Source organism: Sorex araneus, chromosome 10, assembly GCF_027595985.1.
Source record: "Sorex araneus isolate mSorAra2 chromosome 10, mSorAra2.pri, whole genome shotgun sequence".
NCBI lineage: Eukaryota > Metazoa > Chordata > Mammalia > Eulipotyphla > Soricidae > Sorex > Sorex araneus.
In genome coordinates this window covers 793,409-817,005 of record NC_073311.1, presented here as the reverse complement: position 1 = coordinate 817,005, position 23,597 = coordinate 793,409, and the positions used below count along the sequence as shown (strand labels likewise).

At 46.6% G+C, this 23,597-nt stretch overlaps 1 protein-coding gene across 5 annotated transcripts in view; it reads right to left on the bottom strand.

Moving 5' to 3' along the window:
* Positions 1-23,597, bottom strand: part of MYZAP (myocardial zonula adherens protein) — a 120,279-nt gene that overhangs the window by 48,466 nt on the left and 48,216 nt on the right. For 3 of the 5 annotated variants that reach the window (XM_055118101.1, XM_004602613.2, XM_055118102.1), the window contains exons 7-10: positions 20,528-20,653; positions 19,453-19,581; positions 13,538-13,617; positions 11,732-11,837 (exon numbers count right to left, since the gene is read on the bottom strand). In XM_055118101.1, coding sequence (XP_054974076.1) covers positions 11,732-11,837; positions 13,538-13,617; positions 19,453-19,581; positions 20,528-20,653 — 441 coding nt within the window. Of the gene's footprint in view, positions 1-2,452; positions 2,540-11,731; positions 11,838-13,537; positions 13,618-19,452; positions 19,582-20,527; positions 20,654-23,597 lie in introns of those variants that run through there. The other 2 variants (XM_055118103.1, XM_055118105.1) reach the window with 1 other exon arrangement.

Sequence of the window (23,597 nt, the reverse complement as noted above, 5' to 3'; positions counted from 1 at the left end):
CACAGGCTGGTATTGGGAAAAAATGGGTGGGCTCAAGAGATAGTACAACAAGGTGCTTGCATTGCATATTACCAACTTAGGTTTGATCCTAGGTATCCCCCTTATGGTCCCCTGAGTTCACCACTGCCTAAGTGTGAGCCAGGAGTGATCCCTGAGCACTTCTAGGTGTTGTCTCCAAAGCAAGCAAACAAACAATACATGGGGTGGCAACCCAGCACTGCTGCATTCTGAGACTGCTAAAAAAAATTGCTCTAACGATTAATACAAGAGTTGATGTTGATGCTGACCTGAGAGGATCAACATAGGAATAAGATCCCTATGTGCAGCCTTGAAGAAGGAGAGAATTTCAGTAGCTGGTAATTATTAGGAGCAGTGGTGCGTCTCACACAACACTGCTCCCCACCCCCTTGACAGAAGTGGACACTGAAGCTCCAAGATCACTTCAAGAACATTAGGACCATGTTCCCACAGGAAGAAGCTGTAAAGAAGCTTGCAAAGATAAAACCTTCTCAAAAGGATGATTTCTGTTCTTATATGTCTTCAAATGAACCTACACTATTTCTGGAATACATAGGCACTCATAACATAAACTCTCTGACCGTATCTAAACACTTCACCTGTTAGGTGAAGTAGCTAAGATTTTAAAATAAGCGAGCACTGCAATACTAAACACTGGACTCTGAAATGATGACATTTTCATTTACTATAAATAAATTTCTTCTCAAATTTCTGAATCATGTTTCCTGGAAGGAGGTGGGAATGGCAATAGCCATGAGTTTTAAGAACCCTAAATTCCTGATTCCAAGGTGAAGGGGAAAGCATGAAGGAGTAGGATGCGTAGAAGGTTGGGTGAAGGGTGGGATTTGAGCACCTAACTCACAACAGACAGGCAATGAGTCAAGTTCACAGTGTAGGCAGGAAGGGATAACTTGGAGGGACAGTTCATTACATTCTCTTATTTCATAGGATTTTTTTTTAACAACTAGGTAATAAATCTTGAATGAATGTCATGACTTTTCCATTGGTGATTTAGGAAAACATCATGGCATGAAAGGCATCTCTCCAAACAGTGCAAGTGGGTCACAAAGCTAAAGCAAATTCTACTGCCAAGGTTTCCTGTGGAAGTCTGGCTACTGGGGCTTTGGGGCCAACAGTGAAACAATAATAGCACAGGTTACCTGCTGAACCAGTTCATTACTAATGGGGAAAAGTAGTCAGTGCTTTTCTTCCCCATCTTCTATTTGCTTAAGCTAGAAAGAAGCATCTAACAAAAGACCAAAGACAAATATTAACAAAACACCCTGACCTGCTCGCTCCCACAGTGAAGAGATGAAAACGGAAAACCTCAATCTCCCCTGACCTGCAATGAGCTCCCTCCCTCTACCCATCGACCAGCTGATACAGGGTACCAGCACTCACTGTGGTTCTGGTTGTACCATGCACTGGCTGGCACACAACCCTGGTGCTCTGGAGCCCTGCTGCTACCACTGCTGCTTTGTAGCAGCAGTTCTAAAGAGACATCAGCATCTGTGGCAGGCCCCAAAAGACCAAGAAAAAAGTACAGCATGCATGGCGTATATTGCACTGCCATTTACTTCTGTTTCAGCTGAACCTACTTCTCTTTTCATCAGGCAGAATTTTTTTTTGCACTTCTAGCAGTGCTCAGGACTCACTCCTAGCTCAGTGCTCAGGGGACAACTACTAGCAGTGCTCAGGGGACACTATGCAATGCCAGAGATTGAACCTGGGTTAGCTGCATGAAAAGCAAGTGCTTTAGCTGTACAATCTCTCTGACCCCAGACATACAGCTTTTTATAAAATTGCTGGGACTGTCTCTCCAGACAAGCTGCCCACAGAAGTAAAAGCAAACCAAGTTTGTGAAATAAGAGCAGTGTGGAGTTGACAAGAGGTGCTGATGAGAAGTAATAGGCTCAGACCATGTCTCACATCCAAAAACAATCAAACAACATGGACACTTGGCTACTGCTAATTTTCGGGTACGGGGGGGGGGGGCTGCGGGAAATGGTGGGAAGACTTCCTTCTCAGCGCACTGGATCCTTTCAGACACTTCCCATGTCCGCAGCATGTGTCCTGTTCCCAAAGCTTTCCCATAAATCAGGCTCCATTGTCCAAGGGCTTAGGACAAGTCTCCACCTGGTACTTGGTGAATGACTATTAAGTGCTATTTTTCATTGCAGCTCATTCTTTGATGTCTAGGAACCCACATTTCTAAAAATACTCTTTGGATCTTTGAGTTCTCTTGGCTCTGCAGTTGAAGGTTGTACAAGGTCAGGTCACAGTATGTGGGTATTTTCACAAATGAGCCCTACATGGCTAATTTTTCCTCCCAAAAGCAGTCCTTCCTGTTTGGTTCACCAGCTCGTCACAGATACATGCCACCTCCTCCCAGCAGAGCGCACAAGTGTTCTTCTAATCATCATGGATAAAAGGACTTGCTTCCAACCCAGAGCGGGCTACCATTTTATCATCTTCCAAAGACTCGGAGACTAAATCTGGAGAAGAGCTCGTGAGACATGATCTGGAACAGTTGAATTGAGTGGGATTAGGTGGTGGGGTCTGTTCACTACTTTCTTTACCCTACCCCCATGTGGCTAATTATCAGTGGTAAAAAATAGTCAAAATCCTTTAAACACAGAGCATTTGGCCAAAAGGTACTTCTGTGTTGTACATTCCAGCATATCGCACAACAGTTATAAAATAGATTACATGCTTACAAAGGGCTGGTCCTTTCAAAGAGGAAGATGTTTGGGATGGAGAAGGTCTATGTTGTTTGAATTGCTCTGCGTTTATGGGCTCTGCTCAAAAGAAGTATGGCTAAGCTAGCAATCAGCACAGAATGTAGAAGAGAGAAGCATACCCCAAGATCCCATGTGACCCCCAGATTCCCAAGAGAAGAGCATATCTCTGTATTGTCAAGAAATCAACCCAGAAACTTTGGCTTTTAATTTAATTCAATTAAAAGCATCTTTTGGATGTATCTTTTGTATGTATGTTGTATGTATGTATTCTGCTGTATACATCTTTTGGGTGTTTACAGCAGAACCCCACCCAGCAGCAACAGCCACAGCAGTGCCAGCATTTATTGGGAGGTTTTCTAAGTTTTGATTAACACATTATATTTTATACACAACATTCCATTATTTCTCCTCCCACCCTCCAAAGGTTTCAGGTCCCTCCAAACCCTCTAAGTTAGATATTATCATGTACTCTACTTTACAGACCAGAACATGAACTTTTTGAAGTTTCCACATCTAATAAGTGCAGGTTTAATTTTAAAGTGCATGTTAACTCCATCATTTTGGCTACTTTACATTTCTACCCAGAAAGAAAATTTTCTAGCTGTAATGCAGTGCAAGTGGTTTCAGAGGCTGGGAGATGAGTTATTTCGACTTGTAAAGGAAATGGGAAGTTCTTTGTTAACTGGCACAGCAGTTGGAGATAAAGACTCCTTGCTATGGAAGTGGGTGGTGAGTGGAGGAAAGCAAGGGTCATGGGTACAGAAATTCTGACACTGGAGGTGGGTTGGGGTTGGAACATCAAACTCTCTGGACTTCTGCATCATCTAGTCTCTCTACCTGAGCTTATACCACCCACCCACTCTCCAAAAAATATTCCATTATGCCCATAGCATCATTCTGTTTTAGTTTGTTTTGATCTTATTTTGTTTGGGAGCCATACCTCGAAGTACTCAGGACTTATTCTTGACTCTGCACTCAGGTATCATGCTGGTGGGGTTCAGGGGACCATATGAGGTGCCAGGGATCAAACTTTATCCCTGTGCCTTATCCCTATACTCTCTGGCTGGCCCCACAGCATCATTCTTAAGAGCAAGCAAAACACATAAGGGATGACAAATAAATACTTTCAAAACCATTTGTCAGGAATAGAAAAATCTTGCTTTATCTTGCACTGCAAATGTGCTCTTTTATTATTTTTTTATTATCTCCTTTCAACCAAGAATTGAATTCTTCCCTAAAGAGGAGCAAAGGGGCCATATGGAAGGCCTTCAGTAAAGATAGAAGTGGACTGTATAAAGCAGAGTGTGGGGGGGACACATGGGCACAGGAGAATGAGGTCCCCAAGGATCACTTTGAATTAACTGCTTTGCTGAGTGGCAGGCCTCAGCTCCAATGACACAGGGTGGACCAGAACCTTCCCACACACAGGCTCTCAACTCTAGCTACAAACAGGGATCTTGTGATGCTTTAAGACGAACCAGGATCCAGAAAGCCAGTTCACATGATCACATGACTGAGCATGTGCCTGATACGCCCAAGACCCTGAGTTCCATCTCCTGTACCACCCTGTCCCCCAACCATCAGCTAGAGTCCAGATGTTCTCTGAAAACCACTAGTGTATCATTCTATTAACGGTTCCTCTATCGCATCCTTTTACAGGCCTCATCTGCCAGAGACTGTCAGCTCAGGGTTGGTTCATCTGTTTATTTGTTTGGGGAGGGTGAAACCCAGCTGTGCTTAGGGGCTACTCATGTTCTGTAACTGTGGTTCACTGCTGGTGGTACCAGGCAGCCATATGGTGTTGACAACTAAATCCAGGCCTTCCACATACAAAGCATGTGCCCAGCTCTTTTAATATGCCAGTTTTTTATATATTCTTATTTCATGTTTTTGTTAATTTATGTTTGTTTGGGCCACACCCAGTAGTGCTCAGGGCTTAGTCCTGTAGTCAGGGATCACAAGTCCCCTAACGCCATCAGGGCAGGGCAAGTGCCCTAACTCTGTACTCTGTCTCTCCTTGGCCAGTTTCTTTAAGTTTCCTGTTGGATATCATTGGTTCGTCCTTTCTCCCCTTGCCACTAGGAGCTTAGGTATATCGGCCACGCCCATCAAAGTTATGTTCATACAGACAAAAGAGTAGAAATAAGCCTGGTATGGCAATTTAAAGATAATCAGTGTATGGATGCAATAGATTTTTTCTTACTGCATCATTTTAATTTGGATTTTTAACCTGATGTATTTTAACAGAAATTTAACTCTTTCTGTTTTAGCTTGTATGCCCTTTTGATTTCCTGTAGATTAGAATTATGCTTTATTTTGTATAACACTCATGTTGTAAAATTTGACTGAATTTTTATGGGGTAATGTTAAGAATCATTTGTTAGCATATAATATATATATGAACAGTTAGAATAATGGATTTGTAAATTCATAGTACCTGTAATAACTATCCTTCTGGTATTGGGTTTTCAGTTATATGGCAAAGTATTTTTGATGAGTTAAATCTATGATTTTATATGTATGAGTGAGATATTGTCTTTCTCCTCTCTTCCTGTCTTTTGAATAGTTTAGTTTATAGCCATGTCTTTTTGTATGGACAAAGGAAGACATTTAATATTATGCCTTTGCAATTGGGATTTAATTGGCTTTGAATATTATTAATTCCCGGGCATCTGCTTTCTTGACTGTAGCCTTGGTTACCCTCAGTTCCTAGCCCTCTAAAAGGCAGGGTCCCAACGTGGGACGAAGAAGGACCCAGGGCAAGCGGTAAGTTGTGTGCTACCCTGGCATCGAGATGGGCCTGGCCAAAGCGCCTAATGCTTAACTATATGTTAAGAGCTTGGTCATGGGATGTCATTTCATGATCCAAAAGCAACGATGAGACAGGGCCCTGCTAGGGCTAGGAAAGACTAATCTGGCCTGAGCGCTGTAGTCTGAGATCGAGGTGACTCCCGGAGAGCAATTCTAAAAGTTTAATGCATCTCTTGCTATGCCCATACAAAATGATTAATATTGTGAATGCTTATATGTTTGTCAGACAAGGAGAGGAGAAACACAACCATTGGGATTTCATCCTTGGATGGGTCCTGCTGAAAGAGTATCTGTCCTAGAGAATAGGTGTTCTGCTAGTATTATTGAACTTTTTGTGCCTAGCATTTTATTTTATGGTTAAAATCTGTTCTAAACAAAAAGGGGGGAGATGTTGGAATATTTCCCCTTTTCCAGCTGCCTTCTGGAGTTTTGTCACAGAAACCTAGCTGATCTTTGACCCCGCAGATCTAAGGTGCTAGCCAGGCTTTGATTTGACATTGTAGATTCCAGGCTGCAGCCCAGCCTGGCCTTTGGGATGTAAATACGAGTGCTTTCAGCCCAAAGAAGGCTTTGGTTTTGTTTTTGTATCTTCTTTCCGGGGGGCCTAGATTAACGGCCTGCAGATACAAGAGAATTATGTTGCCTCAACATTCTTCCTGTAAGATCTTTTGGTGCCTTTAGTGACGTCAATGTATTGCGCCCTTTGGAAGGGCCATGATCAATAAATGGGGGTTCGGAGAGGAGGTGAAAAAAAAAGTGGATAGAGGCAGAAAGTGTATAGAGGGCGGAAAGGTGTAGAGAGGTCGGGAGAGTGTATAGAGAGAAGATTGGAATAAACTGCAAGTTAGACCAACCATCATGGCTCCGTTCCTTCCTTCGCCTGCCACATCTTTGCCATCAACCTGCCCGGGGTGGGGGAAGTGGCTGGAGGCTACCGAACTCGGTTGGCGGGAGAGACAGCTACTGCCCTAGGCCCTGTGCCTGGCTCGGTGCGGTGAGGCGTCCCTTCCCTCGCCCGAGCCTTTTCTTTTAATTTTTATACAGTTTCCCAAGCGATCCTGAAGTCCAGTATGGGTAGAAACACACTAATAAAAAAATTGTTCCTTCGAACATTTGTACTTTGCAGCAAAATCACATGGAGGTGGTGCCTTTGTGGCTCCTGCAGCTGGAAGACGAGCTCTCAGACCCTTCCTGTTGGAGGAATGCTTCCTCAACAAAGTGCAAGAGGGAATCCGAAGATGAAAATGATGAAAAAAGGGATGCCTAGGGTTTTCATGGGGAAAGGTAAAGTTACTCCTACTAAGTTATCACCTAGTCATCTGAAAAATATCATTGCCCATTGGCCAAAGAATGTAAATACCACTCCCCTTTAGAGGACAAATAAGAATTATTTTTTCCTTCCGGAGACTTACCCCTTGGCAGACTGCCCCCTGTTCCCCACTCCATTTTGGCTCTTAGGGGGCTGGGCTGGAGAGGACAGGTAGGAGGTGGGAACAGCCCCACTGATGGGAAACTGTCCTGAGATCAGTGAAGACATTCCCTGCTCCAGCTTTGACTTCCTGCAGTCTCTGGTCTTGTGGTACCTGAGACGCTGCTGAAAATTCAAATGTCCTAGGGATCTAGTCTCAACAGTGAACAATTCTGTTCCTTAGAAATGAAGCCCAGTACCACGGTTGCTCTGGGACTCAGTTAACACCAGGTGTGAGATTTGTGAGGCAAGGACCAGCCACCGAGGGGGGCCAATTCCTGAATGCTATTTTTGCAGATCCAATTTCCTGACAACCCCTTAAAAAGTCTGCAGGGAGTATATATCTGGGTTTGATGTTCAAAGCCAATTCCATGAACTAGCAATACAGAAATATCCAACCCTTGACATCTACCACAAAAGCAGACTCAATTTGGGAGAAAGACCTAGCATCATGGAGGAATTTTACTCACACTTCCTATAAGACACCTGGCATTCTGGCATTGTCTTTTTTCATTAAACATGGTTCTTAAGATGCATCTCACACCTTTATTTTGCAAGGGGCATCCTAACACTAGCCCTTCCTATGTAACCCACGCAATAAAAATCCCTGTTGAGCTAAGAGTAGCAACACCAGGCCAGCTTATTCTAAACAGGGGCCTCTGCCCAAGTGCAGGCTGAGCAGGGCCTGATCACCACTGACAGCGTCAGCCCCTAGACTTCTCAATCCATGATGAGGATGAGGATGAGTTCACATTCTACTGAGGTGAAAGAAAATGCACTGCTTGGCATTAAGGATACCAAGGACCTTGCTAATAATAGCCGGGTGATCAAGGCTTCAGAAATGAAGCCCATCGTTAAATAAACTAGCTCCTTCACAGATATTAGGACTAAAGCACTGCAAATTTGGGAAGGAGGAAATGTCCCAGAAGCTGCCTCCATTCAGTTCACATTTGTCTCTGTGCAGGTAGCTAGAGTTCACAGTCTAAAGTCAAGACTCTGTAAGTGAGCGATCCAGCCATGTAGAGTTCTCAGACTTACCCAATAACCTGAAGAGGATTTGCTTTGACTACACTGATTTTGCCAACACAAAAATAATGATAATGCTGAATCATAACTCATGACCAGGAGGCTCCTGTCACCATACAGATGATTCTCTACATGGGGCTTCTGTGGTGCTACGGCCTCTTCTTTGTTACTGATTTACTGGGGCCTGGGGGACCACACTGGTGCTTCTCATAGGTTATTCGTGGCTCTGTGCTCAGAAAAACCATATGCAATGCTGTTGAACAGGGTTGTCAAACACAGAGCAAGAACTTTACCCTTATATTATCTCTCTGGTCCTTTTTATTTAATGGGGAGGACGTGTGTGAGGGATTACCCTAACTTCTTATCTCATAAGAAATGCACCCTCTGAAGGGGTCAGTACCTTCCCAGAGCTGCGAGCCTTAGAAATCTTTTCATTCCACTAATGAAAAGCTGAAAATAGCCTTTTTGCAAGTGCCCCCCAGTGGTGCTGGCCGGATCCTGCATCCCAATATATAACAAAATCCCTTCTCTCTTCCTTATGCCTCTTTTCTAAAGCAATCTCCATGCACCTAGCCAATTTCTTCCTCAGTTTCTCAATGTGCTCTCTGAATAGTTAGAATGCTCTCTTTTCTTGAACTTGTAAATGTACTCACTTACCAATATCCCTCTATGCCTTTATGTTTCTGATTTTCGGTTTTTATTTCAGTTTGGTTTGGGGTGGGGTGGGGAGCACACCTGGCGGTACTCAGGGTTTCCTCTGGGGGGTCTCAGGGGAACCTCTGTGGTGTGGGGATCAAGGCCAGGTCAACCGCATGCAAGGCAAGAGTTCTCTCTGCTCTACTATCTTTCCAATCCCCATTTTTGCCTTTTTAAAACAATTATTCACACTGATAGTGAGAACAACTGTAATTTTAAACCGTCCTTTGTGTGAGCTGAGATGCTGCACTATACAAACATTAATCCTTACTCCATGATAGTTGCTCAGATACAGAGGAAAGGGTAATTCATTAGCCCTCCCTCCATTCTCACTGGTGAGATCCAGTTGCTGATGCTAATAGACACTAACACTCATGGTAAGGTCTAAGTTCACGCTTGATTTCAAGCCTACCAGTGCCCATGGAAGCTTGTTGAAGGGATAAGAAATCCCAGGTAGGATAACGAGACACAAGCCCAAGATCTCCACTCATTTATATTTAACTATTTTATTGTAGCTTAGGTAATATGGTTACAATAGTATTAACATTTATGGTTTTTGTTTCTGGTTTGGGGGCCATGCCAGGCAGTGCTCAGGATTTACTCCTGGCTGGGCACTCAGGGATCACTCTTGGCAGGGCTCAAAGGAACATATGGGATGCCGGGTTGAACGCAGTTTGGCCACATGCAAGGCAAATGCCCTCCCTGCTGCACTGTCACTCTGGCCCCCCAAATCAGCACTCGAACACTATGGCGCTGCTACTGCTGCTCTACATTTATTTTCTTTTATTTTTGTTTGGTAGCCACACCTGGCAGTGCTCAAGGCTTCCCCCTGGTTTTGTGCTCAGGGATCACTCCTGATGGGGCTGCAGGGACACTCTGTGGTTCGGGGAATGGAACTCAGGTCGGCTGGATGCAAGGCAAATGGTTTTCCCAGAAGACTTGTCTCTCCAGCCCCTGGTGACCTAATTTTAGGAAGAAGGGAACACAGACCCTATCCTGCAGTGAGGGCAGGGAGATGCAGAATCCCAGAGGGGAGCGGGACAGCTTGTCCTGTCAGGGACTTTAGAAGCAGAGGTCATCTGCCTCGGGGATGCTAACATGACAGTGACCCTGTCCACAGGGAAATGCACTGCCATTGCTGCTGTTGGGGATCAGTGAGACAGTCTGTGTGTGGGCGAGGCCCCTCGGGCATCCCCGGGCTTGAGGTGCGTGTCCAACTCTGCACTGAACTCCTCTCCCCAGTGCTCTCTGACACGCACCTGTGAGCCACAGCGCTCAAAAGTTTGCCTGAGCTTTCACTGGAGAACACATGCTAGCCAGTGTCTAGCACCCTGCAAGCAGGAGTGAGAGGCCCTCCCTGCCTTAATCCCGCTACACTGCCAACGCTTTCTAGATGAGAACAAACACGCCCTACTCCATTTGCCTGCCCTGTGTGTTCCTTAGGAGGAGCAGGTATAAGCTCCATTTTAGTGATCTATTCTCAAAGTGAAGGAATTCTTCAAAACAATAGAAGTAGATGAAAACTCCACCCCCCATTTCTACTATCAAATATATGTTAATTAAATTGTAATCTTTTTTCTTTTATTTACTTATTTGTTTGTTTGTTTTGAGCAATACCCACCAATGTTGAAAGCTATTTCTAGTTTGGTGTTCAGGGTTTTTTCCTGGCAGTGCTCAGAGAATCAAGTGGTGCCAGGGCTCCAGTGTGCAAAGCCTGCTCAAGTCCACTGAGGAATCTCTCTCTCTCTCTCTCTCTCTCTCTCTCTCTCTCTCTCTCTCTCTCTCTCTGCGCGCGCGCGCTCTTGCTTGCTCACTCATTCTCCCCGCCCCACCCCTCCCCCCCATCTCTGGGCCCACAACTTTTTCTTTGCTTTACAAGTGGGAGACTCTGCCCCTGTGGAATTCTTACAACCCTGTCAGTTCCAACTGTCCCATATTCCATCTGGCTTTTAACTGAGTAAGAAACAAAACCAAACACGGATGCAATGAGATTCCCTTCACTTGCCAGATTCCCTTTGATCTGGCAAGAAAGAGTCATTGATCAACCCTTAGTGAACTCTCAATGTTCAACCTGGTCTTTCAGTTTGATAAACGGAATTGTGTAGATACAATTGTGTAAATACAACCTATAACAGACACATAACTCGGATTCACTGCACAAACACAGAGAAAAAGGCTGAGAAGGGGGAAGCTTGAAGGAGAAACAGTAGTGAGAGGAGAAGAGGGAGGAAGTGAGTAGGGAGAGGAGCAGATGGGGAGAGAATAGAGAGACCTAAGAGACAGGGAGAGATGGAGAGATGGGAGAAACAGGAGAAATGGGAGAGATAGGAGAGATGAGGAGAGATGGGAGAGATGGGGAGGGAAGAGATGGGGAGAGGTGGGAGAGACGGGGAGAGACCGGGAGAGACAGAAGAGATGGGAGAGATAGGGAGAGATGGGGAAAAACGAGGAGAGACAGGAGAGATGGGGAGAGACGGGAGAGGTGGGAGAGATGGGGAGAGACAGGAGAAATGAGGAGAGTCAGGGAGAGACAGGAGAGGTGGGAGAGACAAGAAGAGATGGGGAGAAATGAGGAGAGATGGGAGAGGTGGGAGAGACAGGGAGAGTGAGCAGGCCCTGGGCAAGGATCAGGCACAGGAAGGAACCTAACCAGAGAGGCAGCCCAGCCCAGGCCCGATGCTTTGTTCCCTGAGCTGAGACATCCCCCAGGGCCACACTAGCAGTCTCTGAATGGGTGTGAGATTTGCACAGCACCACATAGCCTGCCAGCATTAGCTGTGGATTTGGGCCTCTGGCAGAGGGATAACTCTGGCCCACAACAGAGATGAAGAAGCTCCTCTGGCTCAGAGGTCAAGAGGCCTGAACTAGTTCTCTGAGGGACACAGAAAGCCCAGGGGGTGGGATGTCACCTGACCCACCAGGTACCACCCCTCTGGAGCCTGCTAAGCCCAGGTCCTTTCTCAGGACTTACCTCCTCCACCATCTGCTTGACCTTCTTCTGCTGGCAGTGCACCATGTCATCCAGGTGTCGGATCCGCTCCCGGAGGCTGGCGGACGCCTCCTCCAGCTGCTGATACCTACCAGAAAGAGCAGAGGAGCTTCTGAGTCTTGTCCAAACAGCAACAGAGACGCAGTCGGGAAGGATGACCAGCCAGACCGAGGAAGGGCCATAAGATGCAGGGTCTGGAGCTAGCGCCACAGCACAGAATTGTAGGACACTTGCCCTGCATGCGGCCAATGGGGCTTCCATCCCCAGAATTCTAAATGTCCCACCCCACCTCCCAGCACCGCCAGGGGTAATTCCTGAGTGCAGAGCCAGGACTAACCCCTGAACATAGCTGGGCATGGCCCAAAACAAAACAAAAACAAAAAACAAAACAAACAAACAAAAAACAGAAAGAAAGGAAAAGAAAAAAGAAAGACAGTCTTCTCCCTGTGTTAACTCCTGAAATCAACTTCCAACCCACTGCCCCATGGCAGAGGGAAGACTGAGCTCCTTCTCAGATTCCCACTGCCAAGTTCCCCCTTCTCAGAGTCTGAAGTTTTCGTTTTCTTTTTTTTTCTTTTTGGGTTACACCCAGCGATGCTCAGGGGTCACTCCTGGCTCTGCACTCAGGAATTACCCCTGGCCGTGCTCAGGGGACCATATGAGATGCTGGGAATCGAACCCGGGTCGGCTGCGTGCAAGGCAAATGCCCTACCTGCTGTGCTATCACTCCAGCCCCTGAAGTTTTCTTTTAATACCACAAACTGGTATGAGAAACTCTGTAGGGAGGGTAATACAATATTGGAACATCCAGTAAATTCCCTTGGTAAGGAGAACAGACTAAGAATACAATGAAACATCTGAAATCAGGCACTGGGAACTGTGGAATCTTAGTTGGAACTAGCAACCACTTTGAGGCAGTTCAAAGGGGGCAGGCACTGCATGAAGGCCTGGCAGGTAGTGTACTACTCCCATTTCTACCAGATCCTCCCTCGACCTTACAGACTGGAGGAAACCGCTATAACTTCACAAACAAGGGAAGGGGGAGGGGAGGGAAACCTCAAGCCAGTAAGATAGTACAAGGGTTAAGACTTTTGCCTTGCATGCTGCTGATCCCAGTTTAATCCCCAGCAGCATACATGGTCCTTCAAGCACTACTAGGAGTGATCCTGAGCACACAGCTGGGAACAGCCACTGAGCACTTCTAGGTGTGGCCCCAACACTACCAGAAAAAAAAAAAGAAAAGGTAAAAGTTCCAGTTTCATAGATTTCAAAGATTCTTGGGGACTTGCCCCTCACTGCTCAAAACATCCCAGCCTGTTTCCCCTCTCTAGAAGGCCATGCATAGTCTTTCTGCCTCTCGGTTTCTAGAAAAGACCACGTCTTGCCTCAAGTCCTCAGGACCAGGGGGCAAGGCCAAGGGTGACCAAACAGTGTTCAGAAATAGCGCTGTTTTCAAATGTGTTTCCCAGGTACTGGTATTAATAAGAACTGATGACTGTTCTCGTCAACAAGGCACATCCCATGAAGCCATGGTCAGGAGGACATTTCTAGATCACCCTTTCGCACTGGCACCAGTGTGTGCTCTGCTCTATGGCACTTGCCACCAGCCTGGGGCCCCAACACTGGCTCAGAAGCTCCTAATAAAAACCAGCTCCAGTCAGGAAGCTGTCTGCTTGGACTTCTGAATGTCCGTGCCCATAGGCAGTGATGGCCAAATGCAAGGACCCAGGGATCACACAGAAACCCAGTGTCTGGCACCGAAATCCATGACAAGGACAACTGTCTCACCTCTCCTTGTCGGAATCCGTGATCTCTCCCGACATTTCTGTCTCGTGCTCCACTAGCTGAAGCTGCAATTGATGGCGCTCCTAAAGCAAGCAGAGACCGATACTTAACTAATGAAGTGCAGAGAACACAGATCGGGCAAACCCAACTGCAGGAAGTTCAAGTTCTTATGTCTCTTATGTCGTGCCCATCAAAAGTTTCACACACCCCCAAAGCCTAAACGAAGCTCAAAACAGACTATTCTGCAGCCAAACCCATAGACTACATTCATGAATTAAAGATAAATATCCTAGATGAAGGAGAACCTGATGAGGAACATGGAGTACAACACAATGGGAAACTGGGCAAGGACTGGCTCTGGCATTTGACTCCAAAACTGTACACACAACCCATAGCTGCTATGAGATTCTGCTCTGTACTGAATGAATAAGGTCCAGAACTGTGAGAAACAGTCTCTCTTAGAGTTCTAAACTCTGAAAGAAATGTGACTCCATCTGTCACCTGGGTAACTGCCTAGGAACACACCAGTTTATTGGACAGGGGACACTCTCCTTTCTTATTGTCAAACTGCATAATTGATAACAAAAATATCTTCCTTAGATGTAGACAAAAAGCATTAGCATGGTCTCTCAGAGTTCCTTATAATTCTGGTCTAATAAATATGAATTAGTCATGCTATTTTTTTGGGGGGAACACCTGGCAGTGCTCAGGGCTTACTCCTGGCATAGAAGATAGCAAGCAGTGCAAGGCAAGCACCCTACCCACTGTACTACCCCTGTAGCCCCAGTATGAATTAACCATGAATGCATATATACAGAGAGACATATCTAAAATAAGCCATTCAAGTGCTTTTTTATAAAGGATTCCATCAGCCCAGATACTCTACTTACCTTTGAGGAAAAAACCTTTTTATTTGTTTTGAGGGTCACAGCTGGTGGTGCTCAGGGTTCTGAGCTTACTCTAGGTTCTGCACTCAGGGATCACTCCTGGCAGTGCTGGGGGACCTCTTATGAAAATGTGTACTTGTAAATAATCAATACTCTCAACCAATAGCCTGTGATATTGCAAATTCTTGATTATTTTCAAATTATCCAAAAAGCTCTGGAATACAGATAATATCCTATAAGCAATCTGGGTGTTATTTAGACAAGTAGATTCATGCAAAAAAATTACTATAACAATGGATATTATCAATATGGATATTGATAATATCCATATTCTGCTCTCTGAAATCTGTGAATATGTTCCTTTTTATGGACAATGGAACTTTGCTGATGTGATTATGTTTCAGACCTGAAAAGGGGGAAATTGTCCTGAATTATCCGGGTGGGCCCTTAGAAAGAGGAAGCAGAGTCATGATCAGAAAAAGTCAGGCTCGAAGCTGAACCCTGGCTCTGGCTCTGGAGAATGGGGCCAGGAATCTAGAACTTGGAAACAACAGGAAATGGATTCTCCTCCAAGCAGCCCTCCCAGCCATCACCTGAATTTTTTGACTTTCACCTTCCAGAACTCAGTGGAACATGTAACAACAGATTTGTAGAGATTAGTGTAGACATATAAATTTAAAAATTTAACCTCCCCTCAAGAATAAGATAACAATCTAGACAACTATCATAACTAAAATTGTGCTAGGAATACATTAAAGATATTAGAAATTTATTACTTAAAATAAACTTATTTATTACTCAAAGAAGCTAAACTTTTTTAAATAATAAATTTCTTTAAAATGAACTTATCAAATCCTTCTTTTCAACTAGCAGGCCAACTGGTGGGCTCTCCTCTAAGTGATAATGTCCCTTGTCTCTAGGCTGAGAAATTCTCCCAACAAACTCTTACTAGTCACAGAGATCTCAAACTTCCTTACCTCCAAATTGTTCGAATAAATTTTTGAAAATGTATTTAATTTTACTGTGAAGCTTTGAAGTGGTTTACCAAAGGCTAGACCATGGAAGAGGAGGAATGACCTATTCTGACCAGAAGGAATATGTCACCATCAGGGTGCTTAAAATCATAAAGGACGATCAACTTTAAGTGAGATTTTTGCCTTGTTTTACTTTCATTTTCCCTCCCCTCCCCTTTATGGCAGCTGGTGGTGGTTGTTTTCAAGCCTCTATTGACAACTGGAGCGATAGCACAGGGGGTAGGGCGTTTGCCTTGCACACAGCGGCCAACCCAGGTTTGATTCCTCCATCCCTCTCGGAGAGCCCGGCAAACTACCGAGAGTATCCCGCCCGCACGGCAGAGCCTGGCAAGCTCCCTGTGGCGTATTCGATAAGCCAAAAACAGTAACAACAAGTCTCACAATGGAGACGTTACTGGTGCCTGGTGCAACAATGGGCCAACAGTGCTACAGTGTTACCAACAACTTACTTTGCTATGCCTGGTGAGTCACAGCTAAGAATGTGCCTTTGCACATTCCTAACTGTCCTAGAAGTGAGCCCCACTCCACCGCTCCCACCCCAAAACAAAGCTGTCACAACGCAGGGCAAGCCTCAGAGCACACTTAAAAGTTTGGGTGTTTGGGGCTGGAGCGATAGCACAGTGGGTAGGGTGTTTGCCTTGCACATGGCCAACCCGGGTTCGATTCCCAGCATCCCATATGGTCCCCTGAGCACCACCAGAGGTAATTCCTGAGTGCAGAGCCAGGAGTGACCCCTGTGCATCACCGGGTGTGATCCAAACAGCAAAAATAAAATAAAATAAAAAAAGTTTGGGTGTCTAGACTGAGATCCAGCAAAGCTTTGTGTGTGCATTGGCACATGGGTTTCTTACACACGTGTACACATCTCTGAACCCACAATCAGAATAAAGGTACGGAGCACTGCCCTGCTGCACAGGAAGGGCCTCACAAGACCCTCAGCTGTCAGAGAGCACGTGCTCTACCGAAGCACTCAGATGGAGAAACAGGGGTCCACAGTAGAGAGGCTTGGAAGAGCAAGTGCCTCTCCCCATTGTCAGGCACTGTGCTTGGCCCTCTGCATTCTTTCAGTGACTCTTCCGGGAAGCCCGGAAGGAAAAAGTATTATTAGCAATTTTTTACAGAGTAATTGAGCTCGGAAAAATCAAGTCACTAGCATTAATTGGAAAGAGAGGCAAGTCCCACACCCTAGTCTTTCTGATTCTAAAACCTGCATTTTTGTTCGTTTAGGGAGGGGAGGGAGTTAGGGTCACACCAGCAGTGCTCAAGGATGACTCCTGACTCAGTGTTCAGGACTCACTCCTGACTCTGTGCTCAGGGCTCACTCCTCCTGACTCTGTGCTCAGGACTCACTCCCAACTCTGTGCTGAGGGATCACTCCTGGCTCTGTGCTCAGTGATCACTCTAGGTGTTGTTTGGGAACCATATGCAGTGTTGGAGGAAGAAACCAGGGCTGGCCACGTACAAGGCAAGTACCTTAACCTCTGTGCTATCCCTCCAGCCCGAGAAACCTGCACAACAACGACTGCACTAACAGCCTTTGGGAAACAGCTTTCCCATGCTACCAGGTCACTTTGTTCTATGCCACAGGACGACCGACCACTGGAGGGAGCCTGGACACAAACCAGACTTCTCTGCCACTGCAAGAGAAGAGTCATGTGGAAGAGGGTCACCCAACTTCTAGCAAATGCTCTTTTGCCCAATCTTTACCACTACCATCTCCAAGGGATATGGACATCCATCTTAAACACAGCATCACAGGCTCTCCCGTGAAAGGAGCATAAGCCTCCTTACTGCTGAGACAGCACAGCAGGAAAGGGGGCTCACCTTGCACGCAGTCAACCTTGACTCAATCCCTGGCATGCCATGTGGCTCCCTGAGCAGCACTTGAGTGGTCCCTGAGCCCTGCCAGGCGTGGCTCCCAAAGGAAAAAAGAACGATCAGCTTCCATAGCCCTCAGGGTTTGAGGCGTAACTGCCACCAACTGCGTCCCTCCCAAACAAAGAGAGAGCCTAAAACGGGAGCCCCGGGGAGCCCCAAAGCTGGGGCACTGAACTGAGGCTGCTCCTGCTTCACACCCTCCACCAGTGGGCTGCAGAGGGGCTCCGGTGTAGACACGGGGGCGCGGAAACCCAGACGGTCCCCTCCCATGGCCACTCTCTCTCCAGCATCAGCATGGCTTCTGGGAGCAACAGGTCACGGTCTGTACAAACCACTGCTGCTTCACATTCATACTCTGTCAGAGAGTCTTTCCCAGAAACCACTACAGCTTTGGCCTTAAATGCCTCTCATCTCCAAGAAGTGAACTGCCACCTGCTCAAGGTCACCCTTCCTTTGTGAACCTTCACTTCCTTCTTGGCCGATTTCCTCCCTCCTGGCCTTCTTCCAGCTTCTCTACTTCCGGTCTCCCTGCTTTTCTCCACTCTGGCCCACTCAGCCCCATCGTTCCTGCCTTCAACGCCTGCCTTCCGGTCAGCCTGTTTACCATGTCCACATAGGTGCAGGGGGTGTCCCTAACCCTGACAGTGCAGAGAAACCAGCCCTTCATGCACATGTCCCCAGAACAACAGGCTCTGGTGCTGAGGCAACTGCTAAACCAGATATACTATTGGGCTTGATGACCCACTGAGTAAATAAATCCTGGTGTGGGGCTCCAGCCAAACATGGCTGCTAAGCATTTAATTTTGTAAAGAACCTTAGGGTTTTCAGGCATTAAAATAGTTACAATGTGACATCACTAATCATCAGAGAGATGCAGATCAAAACAACAATGCGATATCATCTCACACCACAAAGACTGGCCCACGTCCTCAAAAACAAAAGCAATCGCTGTTAGCGTGGATGTGGGGAGAAAGGGACTCTCCTTCACTGCTGGTGGGAATGCCAACTGGTTCAGCCCTTTTGAAAACAATATGGACGATTCTCAAAAAATTAGAAATTGAGTTCCATTTGACCCAGTAATACCACTCCTGGGAATATATCCCAGAGAGGCAAAAAGGTATAGTAGAGATGACATCTGCATTTCTATGCTCATTGCAGCACTGTTTACAATAGCCACAACATGGAAAAAAACAGAGTGCCCCGAAACAGTTGTCTGGTTAAAGAAACTTTGGTACATCTACACAATGGAATACTATATGCAGCTGTCAGAAAAGATGAAGTCATGAAATTTGCATATAAGTAGATCAACATGGAAAATATCATGTTGAGTAAAATGAGTCAGAAAGAAAGAGACAGACATAGAAAGATTGCACTCATATGTGGAATATAAAGTAGCAGAAAGGTACGAGCTTGCAATGATGCAATTTCTGGCAGAAATTTCTCTGGACTTAGTTACTAAAATACTAAAATACAGAAATCCAAAACAGCGCGGCTGCTATTGCAGCCGCTCAACTCATATCTCTTCATTCTCAGCAATGGAAAAGAAATTATCAAATGCTTCCTTTTCAGCAGGTCCAACTTTGGGGGGAGAAACTCCAAAGAATAATAGTGAGTTTTTTGTTAAAATATTGAATGTAATCAAAGTAAAGAGAAAGTAAAGTGAAATTTATCAGCTAAACAGGTGGGGGGGCTGGGGGGCAGGGAGGTATACTGTGATTCTTGGTGGTGGAATACGTGCACTGGTGAAGGGATAGGTGTTCGAGCATTGTATAACTGAGACTTAAACCTGAAAGCTTTGTAACTTTCCACACGGTGATTCAATAAAAAAAAAAAAAAAGACAGTTGAAATTGAAACAGCCACCTAGGAACTGTATGCATCTTAGCTCAAAAAAAAATAGTTATAATGGGAAATATTAAATGGACCTTGTAGTACTTCTTTGACTTTATTTAACAGTTTTGTCCTTTTCTTAAAAATAAGACTATCACAGTTTGAAGGAGTAGGTGAGGTCCTCCATCCATGTAGGGGCTTCTTGTCCCTTCAGACAAACCCACACGTGAGGAATTGCAGATGTTCAGGGGGGTCCAGGCAATGGGTCACAGGCAGAGAGGAGTCTGTTACCTTTTCCATGCACTCAATCAACCTGTCCAGCTCCCCAATTCGCTGATCTTTCTCCTTTAGGCTGACCTCTGCCGCCTGCATCTTCTTATTGGCTTCCTCAATTGCTTTCAGAAAACTGTTGGTCTCCTCCTGCAAAAGAAACAAGATTCTCTTCAGTGCAGCCACGGAAATCCCAGCTCACCAACAGCATCCTGGTCTTGCTTCAACACAATGTGTGTTTCCAAACACAACCTTAGGACTCAGATGCATCTCAAAGAACTCAGCCTCCACGATTCTGGCTGGCACTCTGAAAGACACAGCATGTGGTTTTGCAGTGGGCCTAGTCATTGGTTCTCCTTGGCCCTCTGGAGTCCAGATGTCTAAGAAAGAGTGGACAAACATTCCTGATTCCCTGGCTGGATGTCCATTTCTACCTGTGTCTCATCGCAAGCCCCCAGTCACTTGGATGCTGGCCAGTGCCCAGGCTAGCTAGAGAAAGGAGAAGTTTAGAGATAGAAATTGGGGGATAGGACTGGAGTGACAGTGTAGTGGGTAAGGCACTTGCCCAGGTTTCATCTCTGACACCCCATAGAGTCCCCTGAGCACTGCCAGGAGTGATCCCTGGGTACAGGGATCCCTGGGTGCAGTACTGCTAGGTGTAGCCCAAAGAAGGAAAAAAAGAGGCAGGTGGGGAACAGGAAATTTGTGGCTATTCCATGCAAGTATTAGGCTGAATCAAGGAAGAGTGGGGAAGAGAGCAAGTGAATACATTTCTCCACCCCTCTATGAGGATTCACAGATGCTCTTCAAGCAGAAACTATCTTAGTAAACTTAGATATTCCCACCACCCTTGTTCATATTACTGTAATGGCAGCAACTTGGGAGTCACCACATGGTCACATCACTCATGCGGTTGTTTGTGGGACTCATGGGGTTCCCACGGTTAGCTGCGGGTTGGATCCCGCAGGCTGTGGTGGCGCTGGGACCACGCTCAGCCTGCGGGGTGCTGTCAAGCTACTCAGCCTCTGCCTGTAGCCGGTCCCCTCTGCCCACACCCCTCCTAACATCCTGATAGGGAGACACCAGGCATACACACCAGGAGAGCCTCCTTCTCGGCTCTGTGCTTCTGCTGCTCCTCCTGCAGCTTATCCTCGTACTGACTGTACAGCTTCCGGGCCATCTCCCGAAGCACCTCGGCGTTGGCCTCCTGGGAGGACTCCACCTGCAGACACAGTGCCAGACCCTGCGTTGGTCTCCTGGGAGGACCCCCTGCACAGACACAGCATCAGACCCTGAGTTGGCCTCCTGGGAGGACCCCCTCAGAACCCAGCACTGGCCTCCTAGGAGGACCCCTCAAACCCCAGCATTGGCCTCCTGGGAGGACCCCCTGCACAGACACAGCATCAGGCCCTCTGCAGCCGCTGCATTCCAACTGTTCTGGGACAATGGCACCTTTTGAACACATGGACAAACACTGCAGCAAACCCTTCGTCAGGACTCTGAGCTCAGCCAGGACTCAGAGCTCACGAGGAAGGAAGAAGCAAAAGAGTTGAGCAGGCGTGGAAAGAAAACGATGCCGAATGCTCAGTCAGCAGTCGAAGTACAGCCATTCAGGGAGTTTTCAAAGGGCACAGTGGGTATGGCACCTGCCTTGCAAGCAGCTGACCCAGGTTTGATCCCCAGCATCCCATATGGTCCCCCCAGCACTGCCAGTAGTAATTCCTGAGTGCAGAGCCAGGAGTAATCCCTGAGCATTGCTGGATGTGACCCAAAAGCAAAATTTTTTTTAAAAATTAATCTTACAAAGTTACCAAGATCATTCAATAGGAAAACAATAGTGCTTTCAAAAAGAAGTGAATTACAGTGAGTGATAACAGTGGGCTACAGTAAATGAAACCTAACATACTACATCCAAATAGTAACTCAGATTGGAACCAAAACCTCAATGTAAGAAACTAAGAGTACAAGTCTCTGAGAATATAATATAAGGCATATCTTTGCAATCTTTGGTTAGGCAATGGCTTCTTAATGTCACAGAATGATAAGTGACAAATATAGATGATAAACTAGACTTCATCAATGTTCAATATTTAAAACCTCTGCTAGTAACCCTATCAGAAAATGGGAAGGGGAGCTGAACAATTGCTCAGAGAACGCATACAGATGGCCAAGAGGCATAAGAAAGCGTTTATTCCATGATTACCAAGGAAACACAAATCAAAATGACTATAACCTCGCACCAGTGAGAATGGCATATGTCAAAAAGTTTGGAAACAATCAGTGCTGGCAGGGATGTGGTAAAAAAATGAGCCCTCATTTTCTGTTGGAAAGAGTGATGACTGGCTAGGTCTCAATGGAAATCAGTGTAGCTATTCCTCAAATAATAAAAATGAATTTCCACAATGACTCAGTGATTCGACTCCTGAGTTATCTATCCCAAGAATCTGAAAACACTAATTTAAAAAGTTATTTGCACACCTATGTTCACTGCAGGACTAAGAACAATAGACAGAATCAGAAAACAATACAAAAGCCCAAAAATATATGAGTGGATAAAGAAACTGCAGCAATGGAATACTTACCAATGGAATCAAATAGAATATTACTCAGCTGTAAGAAAAGATGAAATCTTGCCATTTAATACAACATGGGTAGAACTGGAGGGGGTCATGTGAAGAGAAGTTGGAGGGGGAAGGACAAACACTGAATGATTTCAGTCAGTGCAGATAACCCAAACAGAGTCATCCTTCCCATACCGTTGGAGATACTCCCACTGGGGGAGAGGGGGAACTGAGCTGGCTGGAGCAGGCCCATCCAGGAGAGGAGGAAGGCAGGACAGTTGTGAGGGGCTGAGCTTGAAGTGGCCACTGTCTGTTCTCTGCCCAGGCTCTGACCTTGCAGATGCTCATGCCCCTGACCTGAGGCCACAGGTGGTCTGTGGCGTCCCTGCTGGGGTCACTACCATGGAGGGTCTGTGGTGTCCCTATTGGCTGCCTCTGGGGAAGCCAAGACACTTGCCAACTTCAGCAGGTTGCCTACTACTTACCAAAGATTTGGCAAAAGCTTTCCTTGAGACCCTCAAATTCTCTCTTCTCTGCATCACTGGCAGGTTTGGGGAGCAGCACACCAGTCAATGGGGAGCCTCAAACAAAGGCTGGCACCAGCTGGGAGAGACCCAGGGCTCTGAGTCCACCACAAATGCAGATTTCCAGAACCCTGTGTGCCCTGCACCCTGCAGGTGGCAAAGCAAAGCATTGGTTTCTAAAGCAGGCCACCATAGGCTAGCTGAGGCGGGCTCCTCAGAGAGCTAAGCCACCTGTGGATGCTCTCAGGCTCAACAGCACAGCCCCTGCATGGCCATCGGGAATGCAGGCCATGGCAGAGAGCAGAGAGACAATACGGACTGGACCGGACACCGCACCTTAGCAAAGGAGAAGCCAGAAATGGTAGAGATGCCCATCAGGAGCGATGCCAAGAGGGGCAGCTGCCCGCCAGCACGAGGGGCCCTTCCTCAGAATGGCTATGGCTGGCCTGTGGGACAGTAGAGAAGGATTCTTCGGGTGCGAGGGACAAATCAGACGGAAGGTGGGGGTCTTTCCTGCTCCCCAGCTTGCCACCCCAATGCAGTGCAATGGCAGGGCCACATTGGGAGGTCTGGGAGCTTGGGCAGAGGAAGAACCAGACCGAAGGAGAGTCAGGTGGGAAGGGCCGACTGGAGGCAGGAAAGTGTGATTGCTCCAGGCAAGGCTCACGGGTCTGTAAAGAGACACTGCACCCACCCTAACGTGGGGCTTCGTGGGGCAATTTGCCATGGAAAAGGGCAGGATGGGAGAGAGGAGGAGGAGCTTCTGTGCAGGTTGTTCCCGGATAGGAGTTTCTGTGCAGGTTGTTCCCAGATAGCAGCCTCTGCGCAGGCTGGTTCCCGATAGGAGCTTCTGTGCCAGTTCCAGGAATTACAATAGGATGAAAAAAGTCTCTGGGTAGTTCCATGAGCCGGCCTGCAGGGGCTCACCAATGGTGTTGAAGTCACTTCCACCCGAGCCCCTCAGGCTGGGCCGACAGACTCGGCCCAGGCTCTGCCTAAGTCGGAAACAGCCTTTTGAACCAACACGGTCTTGGTCAAGCACTAAACTCTGTGCTGCACTCCAGCCAATGAGGCTTCTCCT